The sequence below is a fragment of the Equus asinus genome, chromosome 10 (genome assembly GCF_041296235.1).
Source record: "Equus asinus isolate D_3611 breed Donkey chromosome 10, EquAss-T2T_v2, whole genome shotgun sequence".
NCBI lineage: Eukaryota > Metazoa > Chordata > Mammalia > Perissodactyla > Equidae > Equus > Equus asinus.
The window spans coordinates 15888630-15916295 of NC_091799.1; the positions used below are offsets into that span (position 1 = coordinate 15888630).

A 27666-nucleotide genomic window follows, 5' to 3' on the forward strand; every position below is an offset into this window, starting at 1 on the left:
TCCCCGGGGGCCCCGAGGTTAATACTCACAGGGAGAAAAGAGAGGAGCTGAGCAAAAACCCATTTGAAAACACATCAACCTTTATGTATATTTTTCCCTGGGCGTGTTGGGAAATGGGCCTCTCGTCTTGACGCAGCGGCGGAGGGGCTGTGGGCTGCCTGGGACTCTCAGGGCTCCCTCCCGCCTCCCGAGGCCCAGTCCCCCTCGCCCCACAGGCTGTGGCTTGGATTCTTGCCACGGTGGGGACGGGGCCTCAGGGGCCTGACTGCTCAAGTCCGTCCTGTGGGCATCCGGGGCCCAGCTGGTGTGGTCCACCTGCTGACATCCTGGGACGTGCAGTCCCTCAAATCTTTGCTTTCAAAGCCCTGCAAACATTCACACATCACTTTCCATCTGCAACTGCTTCTTCTTTGCAGCAGCTCTGTTTGGCAAGAAGGTCAAGTGCCGTTAGCCCATCTACAGATGAGGAAATAGAGGCTGGGGCCGAGGCCTGTTCTGTGCAGCAGGGACCGCCCCCACACGCCCCCGGCCTCAGCAAATGTGTGTTGGATTTTAGAGGGCAGTAAAGACCCCCAGAGCCAGGAGTCAAGCCCTCATGCTGCGAGACCTTGGGCAAGTTGCTCCACCTCCCTGAGCCTCGGTTTCCTCATCTGTGAAATGGGGGAAATGATACCCGCCCTTGACTATCTTACAATTTAAGTGTATGGCCAGTTTTATGTTTTTACTGGATGTGAAAATCACCCAAGAAAATGCCCGGAAGGCCAGGTGCAAGATGCCCCCTGCCCTGCAGGCGGGAAGGACAGCTAGGAATCTCCTGGTGACACCTCCCTCTGAGAAGAGCTCCTCCAGCAGAGGTGGGGCCGCCAGAAGAGCCTCGCTCCCTCTCCCGCAGTTACTTTGCCCGTTGGCTCCGTGTTAGGGGGACCAATCATCCTGGTTCCCATAACCCGAGATACCCCTTAGTCCTGGGCAAACCCGGCCATCGATCCTTCTAGCAACACTGCTCAGCAACCCCCCCGCCCCGCCCCCGCCCCCAAAGTGCTGCGTGACTTGGGCCAGCTGCATCCCTTCATCTGCTTCCATTTGTGGGGCGGGATCAAGGACCCAGAACCACCCTCAACACCCAAGGAAAAGGGGGGTCCTTAAGGGCCCCCAGCTGCTGCCTCCATGGACCAGATGGAAAACCAGGGCCAAAGAAGCAGCTTGTCCAAACCATGCTGCTGTCCCCACCACTGTGGGAGCCAGCCCCAGACTCTGGACTCACTGTCCAGTGCTCTTTCCATCACCCCCGCTGTTTCCCAGCCACTTTAGTAACCTGAGGGCTGAGAAACAGCACGAGGAATGAGGAAACAGCATGAGGAATGAGAGACGGGCAGCATCACCAGCCACAGGGGCGGGCATCAGGGCTGGTTTCAGAGAAACGCCCGCTCCCCAGGCCCCGTGGGGCCCTGCCAATCACCGCCTTCCCCGGGCACAGACCCGAGGACGTCCTCAGCCAACAGGGAGAGGGAACTGGGGCTTGCGACTCTAGGTGACCGACACATCTCTGAAGCCCCTTCCCCACCTGCCCGGGGCTCCTCCCTGGTCCCCCAGCCCCGGCTGGACGCAAACCAGGGGGCCCGAGGTGGGGGCCCAGCTCCACCTCCCTCCCAAGTCCACCTGCGCTGCGCCCGATCTGGTTTCGATCTGGTGCTCGTCACCTCCCGTCACACTCAACGGAGCCCCAGAAGGTCTGCACAGGGAAGGAGAGAGGAGGCGGGAAGACCCCGCAGGACAGCGGCCCCGCAACTCCACCGTGGAAGTCGGAGGCAGCTGTCGGCGGCTTGCGACACCCTGACAGCGCCGATTAAATAAAATAACTAAATAGAAATCAAGTGACATTTGCTTTGCATTCCAAGGTGGCACCCGCCCGCCTTTTTACTCTCCCTTCTTTAAAAGCCCAGTTCAAATGACAAATAGTTTGTTGCTGAGTATCAATACCATCTATTTATCCACCCCAGCGGGAGGGCTCACTTCCAATGTCATCTTGGGGGGGGTTTGGGGGGGAAGAGAGTGAAGAAAAAAAAAAGAGAGAGAGAGAGAGGGAGTGGGGGGGGGGGTGGGGGATGAGGGCGAAAGAAAGCATGAACCAGGGCCGGGAAGGAGAAATTGGAAGCAAATGGCCCATGAACTAAACCATGATGTAGAGGCATGATCGATGCTGCGAATGGTTTATTCATCCATCAGCCATGGCGGGCCGGCGGCTGAATGAACTCTTTCACTGTGGGCCGTATGAAGTTAAAGCAAGTAAATTTCTATCTTTCTTCGCATTAGCTGCCTCATTGCCCTTCAATCAGCCCTCACGGAGGCAGAAAATGGCTCCGCCATCTGCCTGCAAACCCTCCCCGCGGCAGGTCTCCGGCTTTTTTTGGAGAGGGGGAGGGGGCACCACGGCCGTAAGCTGTGTCTCCCCAGCTCCTCCCCAGGGGGCCGGGGCTGCCTGGAGCGCAGCGTTTCTCCGCGGTGGAGGGGAGCACCCCCCCCCGGCCACTGGCTGTTGCTTCCTCTGTTCCCGCGATCTAAGGGTGGTGATGGGAGGACCACCCATCTCCACCCACACAGATCCAGAGATGCAAGGGAGGGTCCCGGAGTTTAGCCTGGGGGAGCCCACAGGGCAGGCTGGCAAAGCTGGACTTTGGGTTCTTTGGCCCGGCCCCACACTTCTCCGTAGGGGTGATGTTTCCCCTCGACTCACAGCAAGCCCAGCTTTTCCTGCCTGATGAGAGGGATCCTGAGAGGACCGTGGCCTCTGGCTCCCAAAAGGATCTTAGCCAGCCTGAGAAGGGAGGGCGGGACCCCCGGCTCCATGACTGAGGCCTCGCCCTGTGCCAGGGACAGGCCAAGCGCTTTTGATGCTCCAGGAGGGAAGTGCTGGGGTTTCCCACTCCATGAGGAATTGGAGGCTCAGAGAGGTTGGGCAACTTGCCCAAGGTTGCACAGCAATAGAAGCAGAGTTGGGATCATACTTAGGTTTCCGATCTCTGGGACCCAAGCATTAACCTTCCTACCTTGATGGCGGCAGAATCCTCAAAAAGATGCTCTTTAGTACATACTTATCCATCTACTGCTCTCATTAGACAGGAGCCCTGAGAGACAGGGACACCGTCCCATGGTCACACAGGACCTGCGCCCCAGCACTGTGAGGGGTGATTTCCCTTCTGGCCTCGGCTCTGCTCCCCAGTCCTGAGGTGAGCACCACAGGCTGCTTGAGAAGGGGTGGGGAGTGGCTTCCCAGCATGCCCGGGGCCCAGCAGGCCAGGGTGACATGCTGCCTTGAAGCCACTCTGCTCTCACGCCCCCCTTGGTGCTGACTGACTGGCTAATTAGGGGTGGCTGGCCTGAGTGTCGTGGGGTCAGCAGAGCATGAACTGGAAAAACCTGTGGCCAGCAGGCAGCAGCCCCGTGGGGCCATCAGTCCCCAGGCGGCACGGGTGTGGGCTCTCTTGAGTGACACGGTTGGGCCCAGCAGGGTGAGCGGGGAGGAGGAGCAGGCGTGGGCAGTGGGGGAACCAGAGAGGCTGGAGGGCCAGCTCCTGAGATGGGGTGACTCACTGAGCAGCTGGTGCCCTGGGGCTCTCACAGCCAAGAGCCAACGAACACAAGCCAGGAGAACGCTAACCCGGGCCTGGCCCCAGGATTATATTATGGCCAAGATGACCAGGAGCCTTGGTCCCTGTCGGGGAGCCATCCTGGGACGCCCGCCGGGCAGGGCTCCAGCTCTCCCCACCCTCCCCAAGCCACCCAGGCATCCTCCCCTTCAGCTGGCCCTCTTGGATCTCCAGGCCCAGCTGCCCGAGTGCACCCCAGCACCCTTCTACCCCAGCGGCAGCCAGGCAGCCCACCCCACCCCCAAACCAGCCGCCCCGCCTGCGTGGGTATGGGGCTGAGCCAGGGAACGGAGACACATTCCCTCAGGGACAAAGAGATTTCTCTCTTCCCAGGATAGATTTCACCCTGCCTCCCCCATCTCCCGCGGTGGGCAGGGGCAGATACAAAGGGAAACCCCCCAGGGAGAGAAATCCTAAACTTCAAATGGGGCAAGGCCCAGCCCAGCCAGCCTGGGAGGCTGGCGACAGGGATCAGGGCGGCCGCGGAGCACAAATCAGACAAATGGGTCCTGAGGCTCGAATCTGTGCCACCTCCCCCTCCCCTGGCGGCAGCGCGGCCTGAGAGCTGGTGGGCACAGGCTGGGCCCTCCCGCAAGCGCCTCATCTGCCTAATTGCTCCTTTATTGTCTCCCGACCGCTCGCTCTCTGCTGCCCTGAAATATTTCCTTCCCCCATTCATCCCGGTGGCAATTAGAAAACGAGCTGCAGGGAAGGGGGGGTGGATCTTAAAAGGCAGTGTGGAGGGGCTGGCGGAGGGGGGGGCCGGAGCAGAGGGTCGGGGAACACAGGCAGGGCCGGCCCCAGCCCCATGCCCAGCCCCCCATGAAATTTCAAATTAGGCTACAAACACATCAGAGGGCATCGGCACGGAGCGGCTATCCCCGAAGAGAGTGGCTCGCAGGAAAGGGGGGGGTTACCTTGGGGTTCTCCAGGATTCCAGCCTCGTAGCTGCAGAGGGAGAGGGAAGACGGGGTCAGTCGGGGAGGGCAGAGGGACACAGCTACGCCACGCACATCCTCACCCCCAACACAAGTCCGGTCTGTCCTTTACTCTCGGCAAAAGCAACTGCTGCCAACCCTGCCTGGAGCATTCTGGGCCCAACCCAGTTGGCTGCAGGAGCTGCAGGTTGCATGGAAAAGCCTGGATGCTCCCTTCGGTCTTCTGGGGCACAGTCTCGGAGCTCTCCATCTGGGGGGCCTTTGCACATGCTGTTCCCTCTGCTTTAAATGCTCTTTCTGCACCCTGCCTATCCCTCTTCATCCTTGCGGTTTTAACCACAAATGCCACTTCCTCTGGGATGTCTTCCCTGATAGCCCAGTCCAGGCCAGGTGTCCATTGTCTCCACCCCTCCCACCCCTGCCCTGGCACTCAGCACAGCTGCAATGAGCTGGGGAAGAAGTGGTCTGTCCTCCCTGAGCCCCCCCCCCCACCCCCACCCCAGGCTCTGTGAGGGCAGGGACCACGCGCATCAGGTTAAAATGACAGCCCAGCCTGGCACAGGCAGGTGCTCACTGACGGACAGAGCGGTGGACAGGTGGGCCGTGTCTTACCTGATGTGCATGAGGTTCTCATCCATGCTCCAGGGGTTCTTGGGGGTGACCGGGATGGGGATTCCATGTTGCTGCAGGCAAGAGGCGACACAGGGCAGGCGTGAGGCAGCTTGAAGGAGAGGCGAGGGTCAGGACCAGCTGCCTTGGTTTTCTTTCAAGGTCGCAGACATCCCCAAACTCTGGCCCCCGTGCAGTCAAGCCCCTGGACCACCCCTGGTCTCCTCCCTCTTGCCCAGGCTGACCGGGGAGGGAGCGAGGGCCGCAGCGCTGGACGTGCCCCTGCGGAAACTACAAGATCACGCGTCTGAGATGTCACAGACCAGATGCTGACCCTGGAGGTTCCTTCCAGAAGATCCTCAGTCTACCCTTCAAGGGCCACTGAAGCACTTAGAGTGCAGGCAGTGTTCCGAGGGTCTCCCAGCACCACCGGCTGGTCCCAGCTGTGACCCTATGAACCGGGGGCTGGAGTGGATGGAACTTCCACCGCGGATCTCAACCAAGGTGTCTGCGCCCACATGGGTGCTTCATGTCGACCCAAGGAAAGGAGAGACGCCCATGAGTGCTTCTAGCTCACGGTACTTTCTGGAAGCCACCCGTCTCCTCCTGCCTAGCACCATCAGCACACACATCCCTCTGCAACCCTGAAAGGGAACAACCCGGGAAGACGGCCTGTCCTCCCCACTGGTTCTGATTACGTTTTGCTTCCAAATGATCCATCCATCGTTCAAGGAGAAAACCCCTCCCCACAGAGACCCTGGGCCTGAAAGCTTCCTGGGGACTCTGAAGGCCTAGCTCACTCAGCCTTTCGGACTGGAGAGGAGGCTGGCTCCCTTCGTGGCCCCGTGCTGCCCTGGCTGACACCTGGTTGGAGTCCAGCACATGCGCTGTGTTTTGCCTTCCCATCCTCTGCTTACCGGGCACAGAAGGCAGCCGAGTGGCCCAGCCCAGTCCCTTTAAGCCAGCGAGATCAGATGCTCTGCCTCCCAGGCCCCCTTTTGGTCCGAGCCTCCCCTGGCATCTTCCCCATCTCTCCTGATGGGGCTCTTCTCTCGTTCCCACGACTGCAAGCTTCTAGAGGCCTCCTCCAGGGAGCTGCCGTGTTTCCTTCATCACCACTTTATTTATTTCAAAGTAAATTAGGCTAAAACTCTCTGGGTTTTTTCCAACCTTTACCAGAAGACTCGTTTTGAAAGTAACAGCTCACATCTACTCTAGAATTTGTGGAGTCTTCAATTTAAACCACACAGGCAAACGCGAGCACCTCCTTTAGAGGCTGCTCCACGTTGGGGGGGCCACTTGTCCCCCTAAAGTTGCCCAAAGTCAAATCCACACGCTCGCCCTGTGCTCTCTCCAGGTAGAGCGGGCCAGGTGTGGGGACCAGGGCCCCGTGTGAGACGGGCTGGAATCCCCAGGCTGGGGGCAGCGAGAACCGGCGGACAGGTTCCCTGGAGCCTTGTTCTGGGGACTGGGGTGGAAACACTCTCGCCTCTGTCTTTCCCACTGGGCCTCCGTCCAAGCAAGGAGAGGAGAAGGGGAGGGAAGGAAGGAAGAGGAACAGGACGGCAGCCCCTGCTCGGCAGGGAGATGCACACAAACGCCAAAAATAGTGACAGTCCCTGACCAGAGAGATGTGTCGTCCCCCCACCACCACCCCCCGCCCCCAGGGGAAACTCAAGCACCTTCAATGTGCAGACAGGACACTGCCCTGCTTTCCAGCTCCTGACCTTGTAGGCTGGCTTTAAAAAAAAATTAATTCTGGTGGCAAGATAAGGATGGGGTGGTCCTCAATGTTTTTCCCTTGGGTGATGGACTCCGGGGGAGATGGAAAGTGAAGTGAATTCGTGTTTTCACGCGCCTCCTACGGCACCTTTCGGCCGTGGTGACTTCCAGGTCTTGAAAGCAGAATTCTCAAGCCCCACTGATTTTTGTCTCAGCTGAATCCGATCGTGCCTGCCTCTGAATTTTGGACAAAGCCTCGTGGCTGCTCAGTTATTCTAGTCATTTCCTGGGTGCAGAAAACCTGCCTCCCTCCTAGAAAGGGCCGATGTCCCGGCACGCAGCGCCGACACCAGCCTCCGAGAGACGGCGGGCTGCGGAGGGGCCCAGGCCAGGCCCATCCTTCCTGGGCAAACCTTCCTGTTCAAAAGGTTATTGGAGATGGAAGCTGAGTGAATCAACTTCTCCCCAAATCTGGGAAGCAGGGACAACTACACTCCTGAAGCTCCTGGGCGCCGGGAAAGCCAGGAGCAGCTTGTCGCCGGTTCACGGAAACGCAGGGCGGCGGCCAGGTCAGCCGGGCCTCGCGGGAACCACGACCGACCCCAGGCGCGAGAATGCAGACGGGGCGGGGGCTCCGGTTCCTTATTCTTAAAGACGAAACGTGCTTCATCTTCCGTATCAAGGAGACGAAGTGGGAAAAAGCCTCGCCAAGCCAGTTCCCTTAATAGCTCCGCTATTTGAGAATTTGTTTGGCAACATATGGGCTTGCTCTTGTAAACTCCCGTCTTAATAATAAAACAACAGATGGTGGAGGAGATCTTTCCTCAAGCGCTCCAGGTCTTAATGGGATGCTGGCGGCAGGGGCAGGGCTGGGTCCCCGCGGCGTCCCCCCGCCACGCGGCACCTCGGCGGCAGCGGCAAGAGCTCGCAGCCAGCCCTGGTGACTGCTATTTAAAAACCTGAGCAATTTTCTGGTGTGTGCACCGCGTTGCTTTTCCCCATCTGATTGATTGAAGCTGTTTGTCAAGGGCTGCCATCGAGTCGCTAAAAAGAAAGGTACCCTGGGGCGCAGCTAAGGATCTTGATGCAAAACTTCTAATATGTTTTCTTGCAACTTGTACTTCAAAAGGGCTGGCGCCACAAAGGCCTTTGTCTGCCCCTGCCCCTCGGAGCGCCTACCTGTTCCCGGGAAAGCACTGGGGACGATTAGCTGCCAGGTAGTTGAGGGGCAGAGAATGGCCTTGCTCACACCCCCGGCCATCCCGAGTGACACACAGCAGAGGTGGCAGGAGAACAGGAGGCACGGGGGGCCCGGTGCCCTCTGGCTTGACGGACTGGGGACTCCCCTTGGAGAGGCCCAGCTCAGGCAGGGACCACACCTCTGTGGGGCTGGCTCAGGGGACAGGTGCCACGGAGGGCAGCCGGGGCAGAGAGTCAGTTCCCCAGGCTTGCGGCTCAGTCCTGGCCTCGCCACACTGGCTAAGGTAGTGCCCAGGGAGGGATGTGCTGGGAGGGCAGGAGGCAAGGGCCGGATGGCGGTGGAGACGGCCCTACCTTTGCATACTCCATCAGATCGTTGCGGCCCTGGAACCGGTTGTAGAACTCGGGCATCCTCCAGGGAGCGATGACCTGCACAGGGGCACAGAGTCAGAACCGCGAGGGCCCAGCTGCTGGCTTCGCTTGGCCCTTAAACTGCAGAGCTGGCCTCTCTGTTAAGGGGCTTGGGGCTCTGATACGCGCCTGGGAGGCCTCCTGTTGTGTCCCCAGAGGAGATGCAGTCCACGGGGGGTGGGCAGGGGACCCCATTAGGGAGGGGAAGAGTGGGGTCTGCCACACTGGGGGTGGCTGTGGACAGGCCCAAGCTCCATGGCAGAACGGCCTTGTGCCCCAGGCAGGTCCCTGCCTCTCTGGGCCTCAGTCTCCCCAATTGAGACCTGAGGGTTTGACCTAGACAGCCCTCAAGGTCCTTGCTAGCACCCTGGCTGGAGGGCCAGGACACCCCTGGGGAGTAAGGGAGGGTGGCGGGGCTGCAGTCGCCCGGTCTGGCCCTGCTCCAGGATAGGGAGGCCCGGAGAGGATATACACGCCCCCCCAACTTCTCCTGCTCCCCTTCCTTCCACACCTGAGAGCTGCTCTGGGTGGCGAAGGGAGAGGAGTCAGGGGGAGCTGGAGTCTGACTTGGGGGACCGAGCTCATTCCACCAGGGGCCCACCAGCCTGGGAGTGCCAGGAACATGTGCCCAAGAAGAGCCACCAAGAGGGTGGGAGTGTCCTCCAGATGGAAAAGCCAGTCTGATTTCTGGGCTGTGGAGCCCAGAATGGGGGTCAGGCGGGGAGAAGGGGTTCCCTAGCCCCAAGTGAGCAGCCCCCGACCAGAGCACCAGGACCACCCTCTGGCCTCATTCCAGCTCCCAGACACCAGCTTGGGCTCTGCCCCCACCCCATGCCAGCCCCTGGGCGTCGCCTCCGCAGACAAAGACCCAGACGCCGGACACTCTGGCCCCCTAAGCTGCTGTGGGAGCACAGGTTGGGGGAGGGTCCCCATGCCCACCGGCCTGCAGCAAGTCAAGAGGCAGCCACTGCCTGAGGGCTTCTCAGCCCCCGGTGTTTGGGGTCAAAATAGATCATTAGAGCTCATTACAGCTCACCTCCAGGCCACTCGGACCCTGCAAACAGCTGTTGGCTGGTTAAAGGGACAGACAAAGATATTCCACTTAAAAGAAAAAAAATGGAACCCCTTAGAGCCCCCTGGGGACTTGGGACGGGGCACATCTTCTGTGGTTTCACCCAAAGTGGCCTCAAAGGAGCTCAGACCGACACCTGTGCTGTCCAATGGCAGCCAGGAGCCACAGCTGACACGTGGCTGGTCCTAACTGGATGTGCTTGTGTAAAGCAGAAACTGGACCTCGAAGACTCGGTACAAAAACAAAAGTGAAACATCTTAATAACTTTTTTACATCAATGACATGTTGAATGACACCCTTTGGGATGCCTAGATTCCGTAAACTGTATTATTAAACTGATGTCACCTGTTGCTTTTTATCTTTTTTACGTGGCCACTAGAAAAATGTTAATTGCCCATGGGGCTCACGTTAGTGGCGCGCATTATGTTTCCACTGCTCGGCCTGTGCACTGTCTGCCTGGAGCCCGGCCGGAGGCCCGCGCTGAGCACGCACTCCGTAAATACTGAATGAACGAATGAGTGAAGGGCTGGACGAATGGATGGACCGACACAGGCCCAGGTCCAAGGGCAGGCTGGAGGGGGCAGGGCCACTAGATGCAGGCTGAACGGAACTGATGAGGGCCTCATGCCTGAGGGGCGTGCTACGGGCAGAGGAGGTGGATTCCCCTAAGATCCTGTGACTCCCCTCCCAGGAAAGGATCCAAGACGCCAGGGGGTCTGGGCTCAGGCAGCCGGCGAGGAGCCAGGGCCTTAGCTGGGTCGCCATGACCAGGGCTGGGAAGGCTATAAGCAGCCCAGACAGCAGCTGACCATGTCCCAGAACTGTTCCCACCCGCACCCAGGACGCCAGGCCTGGGGACGCCAAGGACACGGGCTGAAGAGCAGCCACGTCTTTCTATCACCTCCCCGGCCTACCCAGGTGCCTGGGTAGCACCCCTGGGAAGGACAAACGGTCAGGGAGAGAGGGCGGTGCCCCTGCAGCCGGCGTGGGCGACGGCAGCTCTCTATGGAAAGGGCCACCACCCACCAGAGAAGATGCAGGAGCACGAGGTCCCTGCCCGCAGAACCCTGTGGCCCGCCCCCCAGGAACTGCGGCCCCCAGTGCCCACCCCGAGGGGAGAAGCAACATCTTACCTTAATCTGGGGGGCCAGCGAGTAGCAGGTGAGCTCAAATCGGATCTGGTCGTTCCCCTGAAACATGGAATCGGGGTGGTCAGGAGCCATGAATGGGGTGGGGGTGGGGCAGGGGCAGTGCCCTGTGGCCTTTGACAGGAAGCCTGAGGGCTGCTGAGCCAGGCCCCTGGATGGTTCTCTTCTCACTCACCTCCAACCTCACGACTTCCTCAGGTGGGTGCTATTATCAGCCAGTTTTAAAGATGAGAACTGGGCTTTCTTGGAGAGGAAACACCAGCTCCTGCCCTGAAAGTGTGGTCAGAACTCGAACCCGGGACTCGGAGGACGGAGCCGAGCTGGGTGGGTGCGCAGGCGTGCAGGACAGGACGCCCGTGAGTCCAGCGTGTGGCAGGGTGCAGGGTGCACATGCCTGGGAACATTTGGGGTGTGCACACACCTCATCACATACATGCACACTTCGGGAGGTCACACGTGTGCAGGGTGGGGCCTGGCCCTGCTGAGACTCCTTCTCCAGGAAGCCCCCGAGCTACGCACACCACAGCCTCTTCCTGAAGGCCCCAGTGCCTGGCCTCCTCACCCCGACCCAGAGATCAAGTTCATGTGCTTTGACCTCCTAGGTCCATAACACTGGGACTGCTGTCTCCTCCCCGAGCCTCAGTTTCCCCATCTTTATAGTGACTGGTTGGGAGAGGGGGTGGATACGTGACCACTCGGGTCCCTTTGCTCCTCGGCTCCTCTCTGCACAGACAGGTAAACTGAGGCCCAGACAGGGAAAGGGACTCATTCGTTCAAGGGCACAGAGCTGGCCTGGTACGCCCCCCTGCCCGCATCGTCCTTGTGCAGGCGGCAGGCGGCCCTGATGCTGAGCCTGTGTCCTCTGCTGTAAGATGGACACTCGCCTGGCGCCCCAGGGAGCCGCCGATGGGAAGGAGGGAGGAGGCCACCCCCGCTCGGGCCTCAGCCAGCCCAGCCTGGGCCGGGAGACAATGGCGGCGACGTCCTGCCTGCCTCCCATCAGCTGGGCGGCGGAGGGAGCCGGGAGCGCTGTGGAAATAACAGAGGGACCTTCCGCCTACTGTGAAAACTGCACGGCGCGGCCCGGCAGCGGCGGGAGTAACATGTCATTTTCCAGAGTCTTGTCAGGCGACGCAGAAAGACAGGTTTCAGCCCCTCTCGGCAGAGCCAGGAGCTGAGGGGCTGAAGCTGTTCTCCAACGTCTCCCGGGGCCACGAGCTGTGCCAGACCGGCCCCCCCCCCCCCACCCTCCCTTCAGTCCCTTTAATGAGCACCTACTGTGCGCTGGCTGTCACCTGGGAGAGCTACCTGGAGCCCGTGGGTTTTTAACACTATTTTACAGATGAGGAAAGCGAGGCTCAGAGAGGTGAAGTCACTTGCCCAGGGTCACACAGCCAGAAGGCAACACTCCCATCATAATGGCTCACATTCAGGTGACTCATCTGAGCTCCCTACACAGCGAGCTGCAGGCTTACAGCAACCCCCTGAGGCTATTATTGTCCCCATCTTACGGATGGGGAAACTGAGGCGCGGGGTGGTAACAATTGCCTGAGGACCCATGGCCAGCACAGTTCCGGGAACAGTGGCAGTTAAAATACAAAGCAGACTCATTTTACATTTGTAAAGCATGTGGTGTTGCATGCCCTGGCAATTTTGGCCCCACGGCTTCATGTTTCCCCAGGACAATGGCGGCTTGTGTGTCCTCGGACAGGAGCACCAAGCTGGTGTCTACCCACCCGGACCCGCATGGGGACACCCATCTGCTCTCCAGCCAGAGACCCTCACAGAAGCCAAACACGCAGGCTCCCTTGCTTCCAGCTCTGTCTCAGACAAGGGCCGCGGCCCACGCAGCCATTCCCTTCTCAACCCCGGGGCAGCGCCTGGCAGCTCCCCGGCCGGGGCGGAGGGCCATGGCTGTCACACACACGTCCACGTGCTGATACACACGCAGGTGCGGGCGAGCGTGGGCGCAGCGTCCGCCGGGATTGCTCCCATCTGCTTCTCGGCTCGCCATACAGATGGCGCCATTTACAAAACTCCTGCCCCCTGCACCCCTGCCCGAGTCTTGGGCTCATGTTTCCAGGCCCCTCTTCCGAAGCTGCGGGGGAGGGAGGAGGCCCTGGAAGGGACACCCAGCTTCCGCACAGCCCTCTGGTGGGGACGTGGAGGGGTGGAGCCCAGCTCTTCTCTGCAGAGGAGATGCCCTCGCTGGGCCCTGGGAGAGCAGTTCCCTCTCGCCTCCAGGCTTTTGCACGGGCTGCCCTTCCCTCTTCGTGTCACTGCTAACTCTGGCTCTCCCAGATGTCTCAGCATCACTGTCCCCAAGTGCCTCTCCAAGCCCTTCCTGTACCCGCATCTGAGCCAGTGCTGGGTGAACACTCAGTGCATGGAGCGAGTGAATGGATGCATGAAGGCGACACCTATGAGGCTGGAACAAGGACCCCCGAGACCATGCTTCTCTCCATCACCCTCCTCAGGAGCCAGAAGCTGAGAAAGCCCAGCGGCTGAGTTATCCAAGTGGCCAGGACCTCAGGACCGGCGTGTGGGACCTCCTCCGCGTCTGTAGGACCCCCTGCAGTCTGCGTGCACCCCAGCTTCCTCTTCATTGCGGACTCCTTGCAGAAAGTTCTGCCAAGGGTGCTCCTGGGATCTGCCCCTGGGGTTGCCAGCATCCCGGGCCCACCCCACATGAACCTAGTTCTGCCTCCTGGGACCACACGGCCTCACTCGATCCGGACGCCCACCTCCTGATGTGCAGTCACTGATGCCCGCCCCGAGCCAACCAGACCACGAACCCCTGCAGGCGGCCAGTCGCTCCTTCCCGCCACCTCTCTGCCTTAAACTTTGCATTTCTCTGGACACCACCCTGGGCCTTCCTCGTACTCCCCTGTGCCCCCCACCACGTTCTAGGAAATTATCTCCGGAGGCTCTTGGAGGCTTCAGCTTCTGTAAATAAGCGGAAACTGAGGCATAGGCGTACACCTTGCCCATCAACCCCCAGAAGAGGGCCGAGGGTAGCACTGGGACCCTTGCACCCATCCCCATCCCTGACCCCTGGGGCCTTCCCACCGCTCGTCTTCAAGGCCCCAGAGATGTTTCAAGTCTGACTGTCCCTCTTCTGGACGCTGAACGTGAACTGCAGGGACATCACCAAGTGCCAGGGGCCACAGCATGGCCGCAGAGGGTGTTCTTCTCAGAACCAAAGCCTTGCAGGACCAGAGTGAGGAACAGAGGACCCTGGGCAGACGTGGCCTCCAGCGGCTACTCCCCAGGGTCAGCCCCACAGGCCTCAAATCCAAGCCTCTGGTGCCCTCTGGTGGCCAAATGGAGCAACGCACACAGCTGCCGGCAGCTATGGCCTCTCTCCCTGGACAGTCCAAGCCAGAGCCAGACCCCCCCGTACACCCGCCCATTCACTCCATCGGCCCTGAATGCCACCTCTCCTCAGCCCTGATGGTACTGTTGGAGGGAGCTTCTCCAGATAGGAGCCCTTCCAGAATCCTGATCTCCTGGCCTCGGCTTGACTACCTCCTGGAACAGGGAGCTCACTGCCCAGCTCATTTCACCATGGACAATGAGATGGCTGGGAAGCTCCTTTATTCTGCGGTCACATGTTCTCACTGACCTGCCCCTGCCTGCAGGGGCCCCCAGGGAGGTCCGATAACCGTCCGCTTAGGGCACTGCCCTTCCATTGACTGTTCTCTACGTGCCAGGCCCGTGCTGAGCACTTTCCTGGAATTATCCGGCTCATTGCTCCTGACCGCCCCATGAGCTGGTTCTATCGCATCCCCATTCAACAGAGGGGAGATGGAGACTCCCGGGGGTGAAGTCATCCAGCGGGAAGGGGGGGAGCAGGGATGTATGGCCCCAAGCCCCGAGTCCCAAACCTTTGGGTTCTCCTGCAGCCTCGCCCACCACCCTCGAGTGGAAGGCACCCTGCACATGCCCGTCCCACAGCCCAGGGCGCCCATGCCTCATCTGATGTCTCACCATCCTATTCAAAACGTGCCCACGACTGGGGCATTCGTGAACACTGGGGCTTGTGTGAGCAAGACACACTCCCAGTGCCCTCCTTCCACAGAAGCCCACCATTCAGTCCAGAACAACCCGAGTATCCCACTGGGGGAGTCGCTGGCCAACCCCCATCCAGCCTGGGGCAGTCCGTGCCTCCTGGTCTATTGCCCTCAGGACGAAGCCAAACCCCATAGCACAGCCACGGCCCAGCCTTGACCAAATGCTTCTCTTATGGCTACAGCTCCTGCTCCAGGCTCCAAGACAGGCCTCTAGTCTCTAGGCCTTTGCATAGGCTGTTCCCTCTGCCTGGCACACTCTGCCTGTGTCTCGTTATTCATTCACCGTACTCATCCTTCAGGGATGTGCTCTGTAAGAGAGCCTTCCCTCAGCCCCTTGCCTGCTGGCCCCACGGCTCCCCTGGTGTGGCCCCATCCGGCCGCTTTATCACGTGTCCATTCTCCTCTCTCTTGCTAGGACGCAGGCTCCCCGAGGGCAGGAGAAGGGGCCCACGAAGTTCGACACTGCTGCCACACCCAGCACGCCCCCCATCTTTTACAGACACCCAGTGCCCAAGCGAACGAACGAACGTGCAAACTTTCAAAGGCAGGAGCCACGGCCATTCTGGTGGAGTGGCTGTTTGCAAGGCCACCCTCAAATCACATCTCCTCCATCATAATCTCAGCTGAGTGTCCCTATGTCACAGTGAACCAGGACCTGTTCCCCCAACCACTGCCTCAACCAGCCCAGGGCAGGGGGCCGGGGTCAGGTTAGCACATGTGTGCTGGCAAGGTAGTGAGCTCCCCGTCCCTGGGGAGGTTCAGAGTCTGCTGACTGTGCGGTTGTCAAGCAGCCGACTCCTGGATCAGGCTATTGGTGTGGTGGCCACTGCCTTTGAGAGCTCACGACTCAGATTCTTTATAATAACATCGCTTGACAGTTGTCAACATTGTTAGGATCTTGTTTCTTGGGCACTGCCACCTCAGGACAGCGTGCTGAGGGCTGTCCTGCCTCACAGCCCACAGGGTCCTCCATCAGCGTGCAATGGCACACACAAGGGCCGGAAGCAGGGGTGGGTCATAGGCTGACCTGTGTCCCCCAAAAAGACAAATTGAAGCCCTGGCTCCCGGGGTCTCAGAATGCGATCTTATCGCAATAGGGTCTTTACAGAGGCCACCAAGTTAAGACGAGGCCATCGGGGGGTCCTCATCCAATGTGAATGGGGTCCCTCTAAAAAGGAGAAATCTGGACTGAGAAGCAGACACACATAGAGGGAAGCCGGCGTGAAGATGCACAGGGAGAGAACAGCCACGAGAAGGAGGAGGATCGAGCGACGCAGCGACGAGCCACAGGCCTGAGCTGCCCGAGCCGGGGGCGGAGGGGGGGGGGGGGGCTGGGCGCTCCTCCCCAGAGCCTTCGGAGGGGGCCCGGCCCTGCTGACCCCTTGATTCTGCACTTCCGGCTCCAGAACCGTGAGACAACACGTTCCTGGCGTTTCAGCTGCCCCATCTGTGGCACTTTGTTATAACAGCCCTAAGATGGGTGTTACCCCCATTTCACAAATGAAGAAACTGAGGCTCAGGAAGCAGAAGGGCCTCACCCAAGGGCACACGGGTGAGTAGGACCGGGCAGAGCTGGGATTCAAAACCCGCTCCGCTAACTCGGGGTTTCCGACCCTTCCCAGTGCATCACATGGTGACATGCGCTCTGTGACCTTGGCCAGTGGCAATGTCCCCAAGCCTCAGGATCAAGTTTGCCAAATGGGGTGACGTGGCTCCCACGGCACGTGGAACACGCCCAGTGGACTCTCAGCACACGGGGCTCGGGGCGTGGCTGTCCTCCTGACACTCACCACTTCTACTGCTGGACAGGTGGCCGCACGCCTGACTGCTCTAGGGAAAAACCTACAAGCGCTCGAGGGCCGTCCATCGTCCAGGAGCCTGTGCCCCCTCCTCCCTCTGCCCAGCCGGCCCCAGCGCCGTCCGTCCTCCACCTTACCTTTCCCGTGGCGCCGTGGGACACATACTTGGCTCCTTCCCGCTGGGCGATTTCCACCTGTTTGCGGGCGATGCAGGGCCTGGCAAGAGACGTGCCCAGGAGGTAGCGGTCCTCATAGAGGGCACTGGACTGGATGGCGGGCCAGATGAACTCCTCCACAAACTCCCTGCTGACGTCCTCGATGAACACCTGTGGGGACAGGAGCCCATGAGAGGGAGCCTTGGCAAGCCCAGTCGGAAGACAGAGCCCCAGGGGTCCCAAATGGCCTGCATCTAAGACAGACACTGCAAACGAATCCTGACAAGCTGTACCTCCATTTCTCTTTCTGCATCTGTAGCAGATATCACTAATCCATCCAGCACACAGAACCCTTTCTCTCCTGCACTCATGGCAGACATTGCTAATCAATCTTGATACAGCATCCAGCTGAAACTAGATGTGGTCCTTAAATCCCTCCCAACACAGCATTGTGGGCCTGAGATGCAACTTAGTTGCCATCTGGGCCTGGCCCAGTGGCTTAGTGGTTGAGTGTGTATGCTCTGTTTCAGCAGCCCAGGGTTTGCCAGTTCGGATCCCGGGTGCGGACATGGCACTGCTTGGCAGTCCATGCTGTGGTAGGCGTCCCACATATAAAGTGGAGGAAGATGGGCATGGATGTGAGCATAGGGCCAGTCTTCCTCAGCAAAAAGAGGAGGATTGGCAGCAGATGTTAGCTCAGGGCTAATCTTCCTCAAAAAAAAAAAAGAAAAAAAAAGCTTAGTTGCCACTTAAGATCCAGAGCAGGAGACGGATGAGATCCACAAAAGCCAGGGGTGATTCTGTCCTCTGGGAGCAGTTGGCAATATCTGGAGGTATTTTTGGTTGTCACAGCTGGCAGGTTGGGTGAGGGGGTTCTGGCATCTAACAGGTAGAGGCCAGGGATGGCGCTAAACATCCTATGATGCACGGGGCAGCCAGCCCACGCGTCTATAGGGCTGAGCTTGAGAAACCGTGATGGTTGGGTGAGGAATGGTTTCCAAAATGTAGACCTCCAGGGGTCCCCAAGACCCTTTCAGGGGAACTCTGAGTGAAAACATTTTTTTGTGAGGATATTTAGCCATTATTTGCCTTTTTCACTACATTGACATTCACACTGAATATGGAAAAGCAATGATGGGTGAAAGGGCTGGCACCTTGGCAATAACGGGGCAGAGGCATCGAAGGACTCACAGCCACTGTGCTCTCCGTGCCTCGCTTTCACGACGCCAGTTTCTCTAAAGAAGAGTCTTAACGAAGCAGTAAAAATGATTACTGCTGTTAAATCTCAACACTTGAGTACAAAACATTAAGTAAACACAAAGCAATTCTGCCGTATTCCAAATGAGTTCCGTGCTGAACTAGCTGCTTTTTTCATAGAACATCGTTTATACTTGAAAGAAGGGCTGACAGACAAAATGCGGTCCTTCAGAATGGGATTTTGGCTGACAGTTTCACAAAAATGAATGAAGTGACCCTGTCACTTCAAGGAAATCTGAGTACTTGTTGCTAATGATAAAACTCAAGTTTTCCAGCAAAAATTAGAATTATGGAGAAGTTGTATGTGACACTGAGCTCGACAGCTTCTTAATACTTCTGATGTGAGCAGTGCTGATGTTGACAAACGGGATGTTTTGATATTTTATAATGAAACGTATCAACATTTGGAAGGTCTGTATAACTCAATGAAACAATGTTTTTCAAGTGACCAATGTGTGATGCTGCACAATGGTGCGTGGGAAAAGGATCCACTCAAAGCACAAGATGGATGGGTGGATTTTAACGCATGAAAATCTCATTGCTACAGTTTCAGATTCCCCATCACACGGATTTTTCAAGAAACTGTCATTTGTTGAGCTTTGATGCAGTAAAGAATGTCTCCAACCATCTGAAAAGGCTATTAAAATATTCCTCTCTCTTCCAGCGGTACATCTGTGAGGCCAAGTTTTCTTCCCAATTTCAATCAAAACAACACATTACGGACTAAATGCAGAAATGGCCAAGAGAATCTGTCTATCTTCTGTAAAACCAGACGTTAAAGAGATTTACAAAAACGTAAACCAATGCCACTCTTTTGAAAAATATTTGCTTTGCAAAATAGTTATTTTTCGTAAGTAAAAATGTTACTTACATTAACATGTAATGTCTTTAATATCTTTTTAAATGAATTAATATTTTAAAAATTTCAGCTTCTATTTCTTTTTTTTTCCTTCTTCTTCTCCCCAAAGCCCCCCAGTACACAGCTGTATATTCTAGTTGTGAGCGCCTCTGGTTGTGCTACGTGGGACGCCGCTTTAGCATGCCTGATGAGCCACGCTAGGTCCGTGCCCAGGATCCGAACCAGTGAAACTCTGGGCCGCTGAAGTGGAGCGCGTGAACTTAACCACTTGGCCACGGGGCCGGCCCCCTCAGCTTTTATTTCTAATGTGATAGGATCGATAGACGTAGTCCACAAAAGCTCTCTGGGGCCCTTAATACTTTGCAGGCGGCCCAGTGTTTCGTTGGTTTGAATCCTGGGTGCGGACATGGCACTGCTCATCAAACCACGCTGAGGCAGCGTCCCACATGCCACAACTAGAAGGACCCACAACGAAGAATATACAACTATGTACTGGGGGGCTTTGGGGAGAAAAAGGAAAAAAATAAATTCTTACAAAAAAAAAAATGAAGCAAAGAATGAAAGAAAATGAAAATGAAAAGAAAAGCAATGAGAACTACATCCAAATGTTATATGCAAGGAAATCAGCATAAAAAATTCCAAATAACTAAGAGCGTGGCAGAGGCCTTTGTGCAAAGGTCCGAGAACTGCTTCTCTGGAGGGACGAACTGAGGCCAGAGCCTTACATGGAAGCCCATGCGTTGCCCGAGACTGCATCCCTGTCTTCAACACTCGATTGTTCGTACCCCACTTTCTGGGCCCCCCATTCAGACCACCCCTCTCAGAGGCTCAAGAGGACACGCCTCTGAGGAGGAGCATCCAGTTTTAGGCCCATGGCCAGTGATGTGACTCGGGGCCACAGGCGTTCACGCCCTCACGCATTCATTTTAATATGCTAATTGAGCCTTACCACGTGGGAATCCTGCAGAAGTGCCCGTTAGAAGCAGCTGGTTCTGAGGTTCTGACTGGGCAGGTGGGCTGGTGGCCTTTCACACCATCCCTGCCATGTCCGCCCCTTGCCTACTCCCCTAAGTGAAGAAGCCCAGTGCCAGGGACTTCCCCATGTGAGCAGCTCACACTTTTCACCGGGAGCCCATGGGGGCAGGGACCACATGGGCCCCACACCCAGCACAGGGCCTGCCTGCCACATGATTAGATGCTCAATCAATGCACGGAACTCAGCTGGAGTTTTCTGATTCTGCGGAATGGACGGAGAGCCAGCCCTGAGGGCCTAGTGGTTAAAGTTCTGCACCTCTGCTTTGGTGGCCCTGGTTGGGTTCCCCGGTGCAGAACCACACCACTTGTCTGTCAGTAGCCATGCTGTGATGGTGGGTCACATAGAAGAACCAGAAGGACTTGCCACTGGAGCATACAACCATGTGCTGGGGCTTTGGAGAAGGAAAAAAAAGGAAAGGAAGATTGGCAACAGATGTTAGCTTGCAGCAAAACTTTTCCAGCAAAAAAAAAAAAAAAGACAAAAGACAAAAAAAAAGAATGAATGGGTGGGTGGACAGAAAAATAAAAGAGGGATGGATAGGAAAATGGATGATGGATGGTGGATAACGGTTGGGAAGAGTGGATAATGGCTGGGATGGATGGATAGATGGATGAGTGTGCGGATGGATGCAGCATGGGGAAGAGACAGAGGGATGGGGGAGTGGGAGGGGTGGAGGTGGGAGGTGGGATGGCACGGTGGAAGAGTGTCTGGGGAGGCAGGAAGATGATGGCATCCACGCGCCTGAAAGCTGAAGGCACTGATCTCATATCCTGGAAGCAAGAGGACGAGGGACGGGACGCACGGGACAAGGAACGCTGGGACAGGAACACCCCCCTGCCCCCCACCTCAAAACCCCACTTCCAGCCCCAAATCTTGCATCCTACTTTGTACCTTTTTGGCCCCGAGCTTCAGCGCCTTCTTCCTGGCTTCCTCGAAGTCTTCCTTCTGGCCGATGTTGGCCTGAGGAGCAGAAGCAGAGGCCCAGTCGGCCCAGGGGGCAGAAAAGAGGGCACGAGAAGAAATGTCAGCACCCCCCCCTCCCCCCCGCACCGGGGTGAGCCCTGGGCAAGCGCCCTCCGCACACAACAGCCCACAAACAGAGGGGGTTTCTGTTTGAGGGGCCAAGGTCACAGTGGAAAGGAGACAGGGCACAAACCAGGGCGTGGAGCAGCTGGAATGCTTCCAGGAGCTAAAACTTGGAGCGGCCTGGGCGACCGGGAAGCTGCTTCTAGGGGTTGAAGGGCTGGCTGAGCCCGGCCCTTTGCACTCGGGTGGCTGGGATGCAACATCTGCTGTCATTGCCTTGAAGGTCGAAGGCGTCCTTGAACCCATCTATCTCTTCTCGCCAACTCCCCCAAAGCCAGCACGAAGGTTGGCTCGTCAGGAACGTCCCAACCGCCAGCTCACTCCCCCAGCCAAGCACAGGGACTTGGTCCCAGGACACCCATTTCTAGACACTGATATGTTTTCTGCTGGCCGCTCTCTGGCCTGCTGTCCAGAACTTGGCCTTGCATTCTGACCCTCAGACTCTGGAATCTTCCCAGAGCTTAGCTGCAGGTGCTTTTCTGAGGCCACTCAGATTTAACTCTGCCCGGCGGTGGCCTGGGATCTGGACCGCACGATGAACACACCTGCCGTCTCTGCATCTACTCAAAGCCACGGCTCTCCCCGACTGGGTGACTGCGGACCAGGCACCTGCCCTCCCCGGGCCTCACTCCCCCACTGACTCACAGGGGATGGGTGCTGTTCAGGGTGGCAGATTGACCTCAATAGCAAACAAACCACTCTTGGCAACAGCTGAACATCTGTCTGTCCGGAGTGCCATCCTCACTTCCTCTGAAAACAGAATCTTCTTTTTTGAGAACTCCTTCCACACGGATGGAGGGAAAGGAGCAAATCGTGTCTCCTGCTCACAGTAGGGGCGGGTCCATGACCCAAACCAGGCCAACCAGAGCCCTCCAAGACACAGCCATGGTGACCACTGCATGGTGGGCAGTGACTCAGGCCAATGAGAGCACCCTGGGCCCTCCTGTCAGGGTCTCTGGGGAGGCTAAGAAGTGATGAAGATAGATCTGGATAAGCACTGGATCCAGCCTTGCCTGAAGCCGTCCCACCCCTGGACTTCTCAGTTGCATCAGCCAAGAACGGAATGTTTTTTGGCTCTTTTTCTTAAGCTGGTATGAGTTGGCTTTCTAGAATTTGCAACCAGGAGTCCTGAAGAGCACAGCCACATGGAGGAACGTTCACAGGCTACGTCCAGGGTCACCAGAAGTGGGGCTACTTTGATCAGGGATGTCTGCTAGGGACACTGAATGGGGGAGTGACATCATACCTAACCTTTGCCCTATGGCCTGTGACCTATTTGCCACCCTAGAACTAGGTGATGGCCAAGGGTTCTTCCAGCTCAGCCGCTGCAGGATTCTACAATCTTTGCTGAATTACTGGGGGCTGACAAAGGACTTCTGGAAAGGGGAGACTGTCTGCCTTCCCGGGGCCTCAGCAGGCCCATGCCAACGGCCCCTCCAGGCTGGCTGGTCCAGCAGCACTGCCAAGTTTCCTTCTGGTGTCCCTGTTCCAGTTACTCGCATGAGAGCCAGCCTCTTCCATGCTCTGGGGGGCATCTCAGAATTGGAGGGCATCAAGGAAGTTCATTTTACAAATGAAGAAAGCAAGACAGGACAATAGGAAGCATTTTCCCAGTTTAGACAGGCTTAGAGAGGGCAAGCCTGGCTCGGACGAGCCACAAAGAGCAGTCGGGCAGGCTGGATGGGCAGCAGGACAAACAGGAAGAAAGAGAGACAGACACGCCAGGCGCCTCCTCACCAGGTAGGCAATGACATCATAGCCTTGTTCCTTCAGCCACACGAGGATGCAGGAGGTGTCCAGGCCGCCACTGTAGGCCAGAACCACGGAGCCTTTGCCCGACATGTCGTCTGGAGGGAGTCAAAGAAAGAGACTGACCCGGGGCCAGCCCCTGCCAACAGCTCCCTCCTGGCTGGCCTCCAGCCCCTGCCTTGGCCTTGGGCAGCCTTAACCTCTGGACAAGCTGCCACTGGGGGGCTGGGAACAGGGTGTTCCCCATCATCAGGACGAGGCGAGGAGCTGCTCCTCCCTGCAGCCCTTCGCCCCCCCTCAGGCGCTCTGACCCTGCACACTGCGTGCACGCTCACCCCCATGCCACGCTGGGGCCTGGGAACGCTGACAGCAGAGCTTGGGGCTGGCAGGGGGAGGCACATCTTGGAGCCCCACAGGCTAGAGAGGGTGCCCGAGGCTGAGCTGTTTGAACCGAGGCCAGGATGTGAAGGATGCACGGCAGTCTGGAGAGCCTCTGGCAGCCCACCCATCCCCAATCAGAACTGCTCTTTGCTAAGCTCGGACAGCGCCAAGCACAGCCCCAGGGACCTTGCATGGGTCACCCTGCACCCCAACTATGACCTCCACAAAGAAGGTGTTGCGATGCCCGCTGGGGAGGCAGAGACTGGGGCTCAGAGAGGTCAGCAGCTGGCTCGGGGTCACAGAGCACGTGTCTGTGTCTGGCTCCAGAACCTGGGCTCTTCCCAGCATGCAATGCTGCCCCCTACCTGCAGGTGGCTAGGACGCTCCGGGCAGAGCCCCCACTCCCGGTACCTCTCCCACCTGGGGCCTCAGGGAACCTTCACACTGGGATTTTAGGCTTTTTCCAAATGCAAGTACCTCTGATTTAGGGAACACAGGGGACCTGAGCACCTCAGTGAAGTCAGCTCTGAGCATGCCCAGTTAGGAGGAGCTCAGAAACCAGCTCCTCCAGGGTGCAGATGGAGAAACTGAGGCCCAGAGGGGAGACAGATAGGTGGAGGCATAATACCTCTCTGTAACCAGGGGTACAGGTACAGCTCTCTGCAGCACAGACAGACGGACCATTTGCCCTCTACCCCACTCCTCAGCTTCACTGAAGCTTCCAGAAGGCGCCAGCACCTCTGTCTTTGCAGGCGCTGTTCCTCCTGTCCAGACGGCTCCTGTGTACCAAACCCTGAGGCTGCATTAGGGCTTGCCCTGCACCCCCCAGCACCCTCCGCGTGGCCCTGAGAGTAGATGCTATTGTTACGCCCACTTTGCTGACAAGGAAACTGAGGGTCAGAGAGGGGAGGTCACTCGCTTGAGGTCATGGGGTCAGCAGGCAGCAGGGCCAGGTTTGGACCCAGGCCACCTGGTTCCGGCCTCTGTGGGCGTGGCCCCAGCACCCCACCTTTACAGGGGGCATGCTGTGTCCGGTGGGAGAGTTTATAGGGGAGTCTGACCAAGGTCAGGGTCCTTATTGGATACTGCTGGGAAAGGCCATGGGCACCCCTCCAGGGACCCACGGGACCCAGAAAGGGTACCCCACTATCACCACGGCAATGATGCAGCCTCCTGGATACTAAAACTTCCCATGTGCCTGGAGGTTCAGAGAGGTGAAGCAGCGCTGTCCCGTCACCCAGCCCTGCACAGCAGAGCCCGACCGTGTCACTGGAACACACACCCTGTGTCGTCCCTGACATCCCCCAGGCCTGCCCACCGGCCAGCCCCGAGGCTCACATGCCATACAGCCTTTTGGACTCAGAGGGGGAAACACTTCATGGAACAGTGAGGTTGGGGGCCGTTCTGAAGGATGCTCACAACTCTCCCCTCCGCGGGGCCTCCAACTGCCTGCCAGGCCCTGTCCCTGACTGGCTGGGCTGCTGATGACTCACCAGACCTTGACTCTGGGGTAGCAGATAGTGCCCATGGCAACTGCAGCCAGGCAACAGGCCATCAAGGATGGAGGGAAGGAGGTGGGAGGGAGGCAGAAGTACCTGGGATTGGAGGTGTCGGTCCCCGGCTTCCAGAACCTGTCTTCACGGCTCGACGAACCACTCTGCAAAAGGTACAAGCTGCTCAGCTGCCTGGCCTGGCAGCCGGGTGACGCCAGCAGCCTTAAACCTGGCCTTTCCAGCTGCCAGAACCCGCTTTGGGAAACCTCACTGAGCAGATTTGGGGAGGCTCAGTAGCCCCAGAGCCAGCCTCCTGGCCCAGGAAGCATTCGGAGTGTGTGCCTGCATGCGTGTGTGCGTGCACGATGGTGCTGGTGGTGCGCTGGAGTGGGGCGTGTATCCCATTGCATATTTCTTAAACAGCTCTATTGAGGCATAATTGACGTGTAATAAACCGCTTATACTTAGTTCAGTGAGCCCAGTTCAGTGAGCCCTGGCAGGCGTCTACACGGTGAGGCCATCCCCACCACCACCATAATGAGAATATCCATCACATGCTGAGCCCTCCCATTTGTGTTCTCCCCATTTTAGAGACAGGGAAACTGAGGCTCGGGCCTCGCTGGGCTGGTAAGTGGCAGAGCCAGGATTCCAACCCAGGTCAGCTGGGCTCCGCAAGCCACTGCTCGCAGGTATACGGGGCAGGGGAAGGAAGTGCGGGAGCAAGGTGAGCTCTGGGAGGCCTGAGGGGGCTCAGACACCTTGGGGTGGGCTCAGGAAGGGAGAGATGGGGGACCGAGAGTCATCCGGCTGCTAGAGTCACTCCCGCTCTGCCAGCTCCCAAAGGCACCTGGAGCCAAGAGGGTGGGCACCGGAGTGGGGGAGGGGCAGCTGCACGGAGACAGACCACCTGCGCGGGCCCTGCTCTGCCTCAGTGACCACCCCGCCATGCCTCGTACATGGCCCAGCATAGCATGCATCACGCTGTGTTCTAAATGCTCCCCTTTCCCCAATGTGAGCTCCATGGGGACAAGGACCATGTCGCATTGTCTGGCAGGTGGCAGGCACCCAGAACAATGCTGCTGATTCTACTGTCTGGAGGTCAGTTCCTCGCCTATGAAAAGAGAGGATGAAAGTCCCCTCAGGGGCTGGAATTCCATGAACGCTCTCATCCAGAAACCAGCCTCCTGGCAGCCAGGCTGCATGCATTTGGGTCTGAGGGGTGTGAAAGAATGCACGCACCCGGGAGTACCTGAGAGTGAACGTGAAAGTGTGCGCATGCCTATGTATGTGCCTGCATGTGTGCGGGTGTGTGGTGTGTCTGGGCCTGTGTGTGCAGAGATTAGCAGGGCAAGTGGGCTGGGAAAGTGATGCAATGCGGCAGTGGTGTGGCTCCTGCCCTCCCAGCACCTGGTGAAGCTCCCTCCTCCCTCAGCCAGCAAGGCCCCTGGGCTGTGTGCGGAGGCCCAGCCTGTCCTGCCCTGCCCTGCCCTGCCCTGCCCCCTGAAACTAAAACAAAGCTGAGGCCTCGAACTGGGGGAGCGAGACATGGGGAGAGGAGAAGGGACAGCAGCCGCAGTCCAGGGAGCGAGGACTCCCCGGGCAAAGCACAGCGGCTGGGTCCTGCAGCCCTGAGTGCTGAAGCTGCTCACCCGCAAGATGGGGGCAGGGAGAGCAGCCCAGGCCGCAGGGGGCGACTGAGAGGGCTCAGCGAGATGCTGGGCGAGCCGGGCAGCGGGCCTGTGCCTGCCAACCTCTCCTCACCCCGGCCACGGCTGATCTCAGGCAAGCCCCTCGCTCTCCCCACCCGCACAACAACCTGGAGGCCCTTCCGGTTCTGACACCCCAGGACCATGGGCTGCCTGCCCAGGGGACGAGTCTAGCAGATCCTGGCTGGATCAGCCTCCCCAGTCCCAGCCTTGCCCCCACCCCACCCTCCAGGAAGGACCTGGGGCGGGTTTCCCCAGCTCCCAGTGCCAGCCCAGCCATCCTTCACCAGAAGAGGGACACCTGGGGAGGGACGGGGCCTCATGCCAATACGCCTGCCAGCCTGGCCTTTGTTGGCAAGGCAGGGGACTTTTCCGTGGCCCCAGCCAGAGCCATCCTGCCAGCTTCCTGTCAATGTGCCAGGCCGGCCTGGGCACTCACTCAACACTAAGAAAATTCATGTGGCTCTGAAAGGTCAAAGCCGGGACGATGACAAGAGCAGACACTATGTTCGTAATAGTGGGGACTGCTATGACCACCTATTTACAGATGATGAACCTGAGGCTCAGAAAAGTTAAGTGGCTTGCCTGGGTCACAAGCTAGGGGACGGCAGTGCCAGGACTGAAACCCAGGCTGACTGCAGACACCTGCTCTTTACTGCTCGGTGCCCTACACTCTGGCCTCCAGGAGGCCGCAGATCGGCTCCCCTCACTCCCCAGGTCTTCCTGGAGACAAAATCCCCAACAAGCTATCACCGATCAGTATTCTGCTTCTCTGTGTGTCAGCCCTACAGCCAGCGGAGGTCCCTCTGGAACCCTCCCTGACATTCCAACTCCGCTGAGCTGGGTTCACAGTTTTGAAAAACCCTAGCTTCACCCCGGCCGTAGAATTCACCCCATTTGGGGGCTTCCTCATTCTAGGATGACAGCGCCCCATCACCTTGCCACCCCCATTGCGTCTGATAGAGCCAGGCTGCAATTCCACACTTTGACCAGGAGGTGCCACTGTAATATTTACTTGCCTGACTCATTTCATCTGTAATTTTTCCCTGAGACACAGACAGGGGAGGGATTCCCTTCCCAAAAGACAGATGAGGAAGCTGAGGCTAGGAGGCTCCCCTTGGCTACAGGCTGTGGATTCCTGGGGCCTGAGAATCAAGTCAGGAACACTGGCTCTCTTGGGGACACCAGCACTCCAGCAAACTCCCTCCACCCACGGCTGGGGGTCATTTGCAAGTCTGCCTTGGCTTAGAAAGCTTGAGTCTCCAGTGTCAATGAAAATGCCCTGAGGTAGGTGGTAGGGAGGCTACACAGACCTCACCAGGCCC

At 58.1% G+C, this 27666-nt stretch overlaps 1 protein-coding gene across 1 annotated transcript in view; it reads right to left on the minus strand.

Annotated features, from left to right (window-relative positions):
• ASS1 (argininosuccinate synthase 1) overlaps positions 1–27666 on the minus strand; it is a 54002-nt gene that overhangs the window by 24106 nt on the left and 2230 nt on the right. Inside the window, exons 2-9 of the mRNA XM_014863457.3 lie at positions 24738–24799; positions 22750–22859; positions 20818–20886; positions 16757–16945; positions 10733–10789; positions 8471–8545; positions 5198–5268; positions 4565–4595 (exon numbers count right to left, since the gene is read on the minus strand). Of these exons, the coding sequence (XP_014718943.1) occupies positions 4565–4595; positions 5198–5268; positions 8471–8545; positions 10733–10789; positions 16757–16945; positions 20818–20886; positions 22750–22854 (597 nt within the window). The 5' untranslated portion in view covers positions 22855–22859; positions 24738–24799. The remainder of the gene's footprint in view (positions 1–4564; positions 4596–5197; positions 5269–8470; positions 8546–10732; positions 10790–16756; positions 16946–20817; positions 20887–22749; positions 22860–24737; positions 24800–27666) is intronic.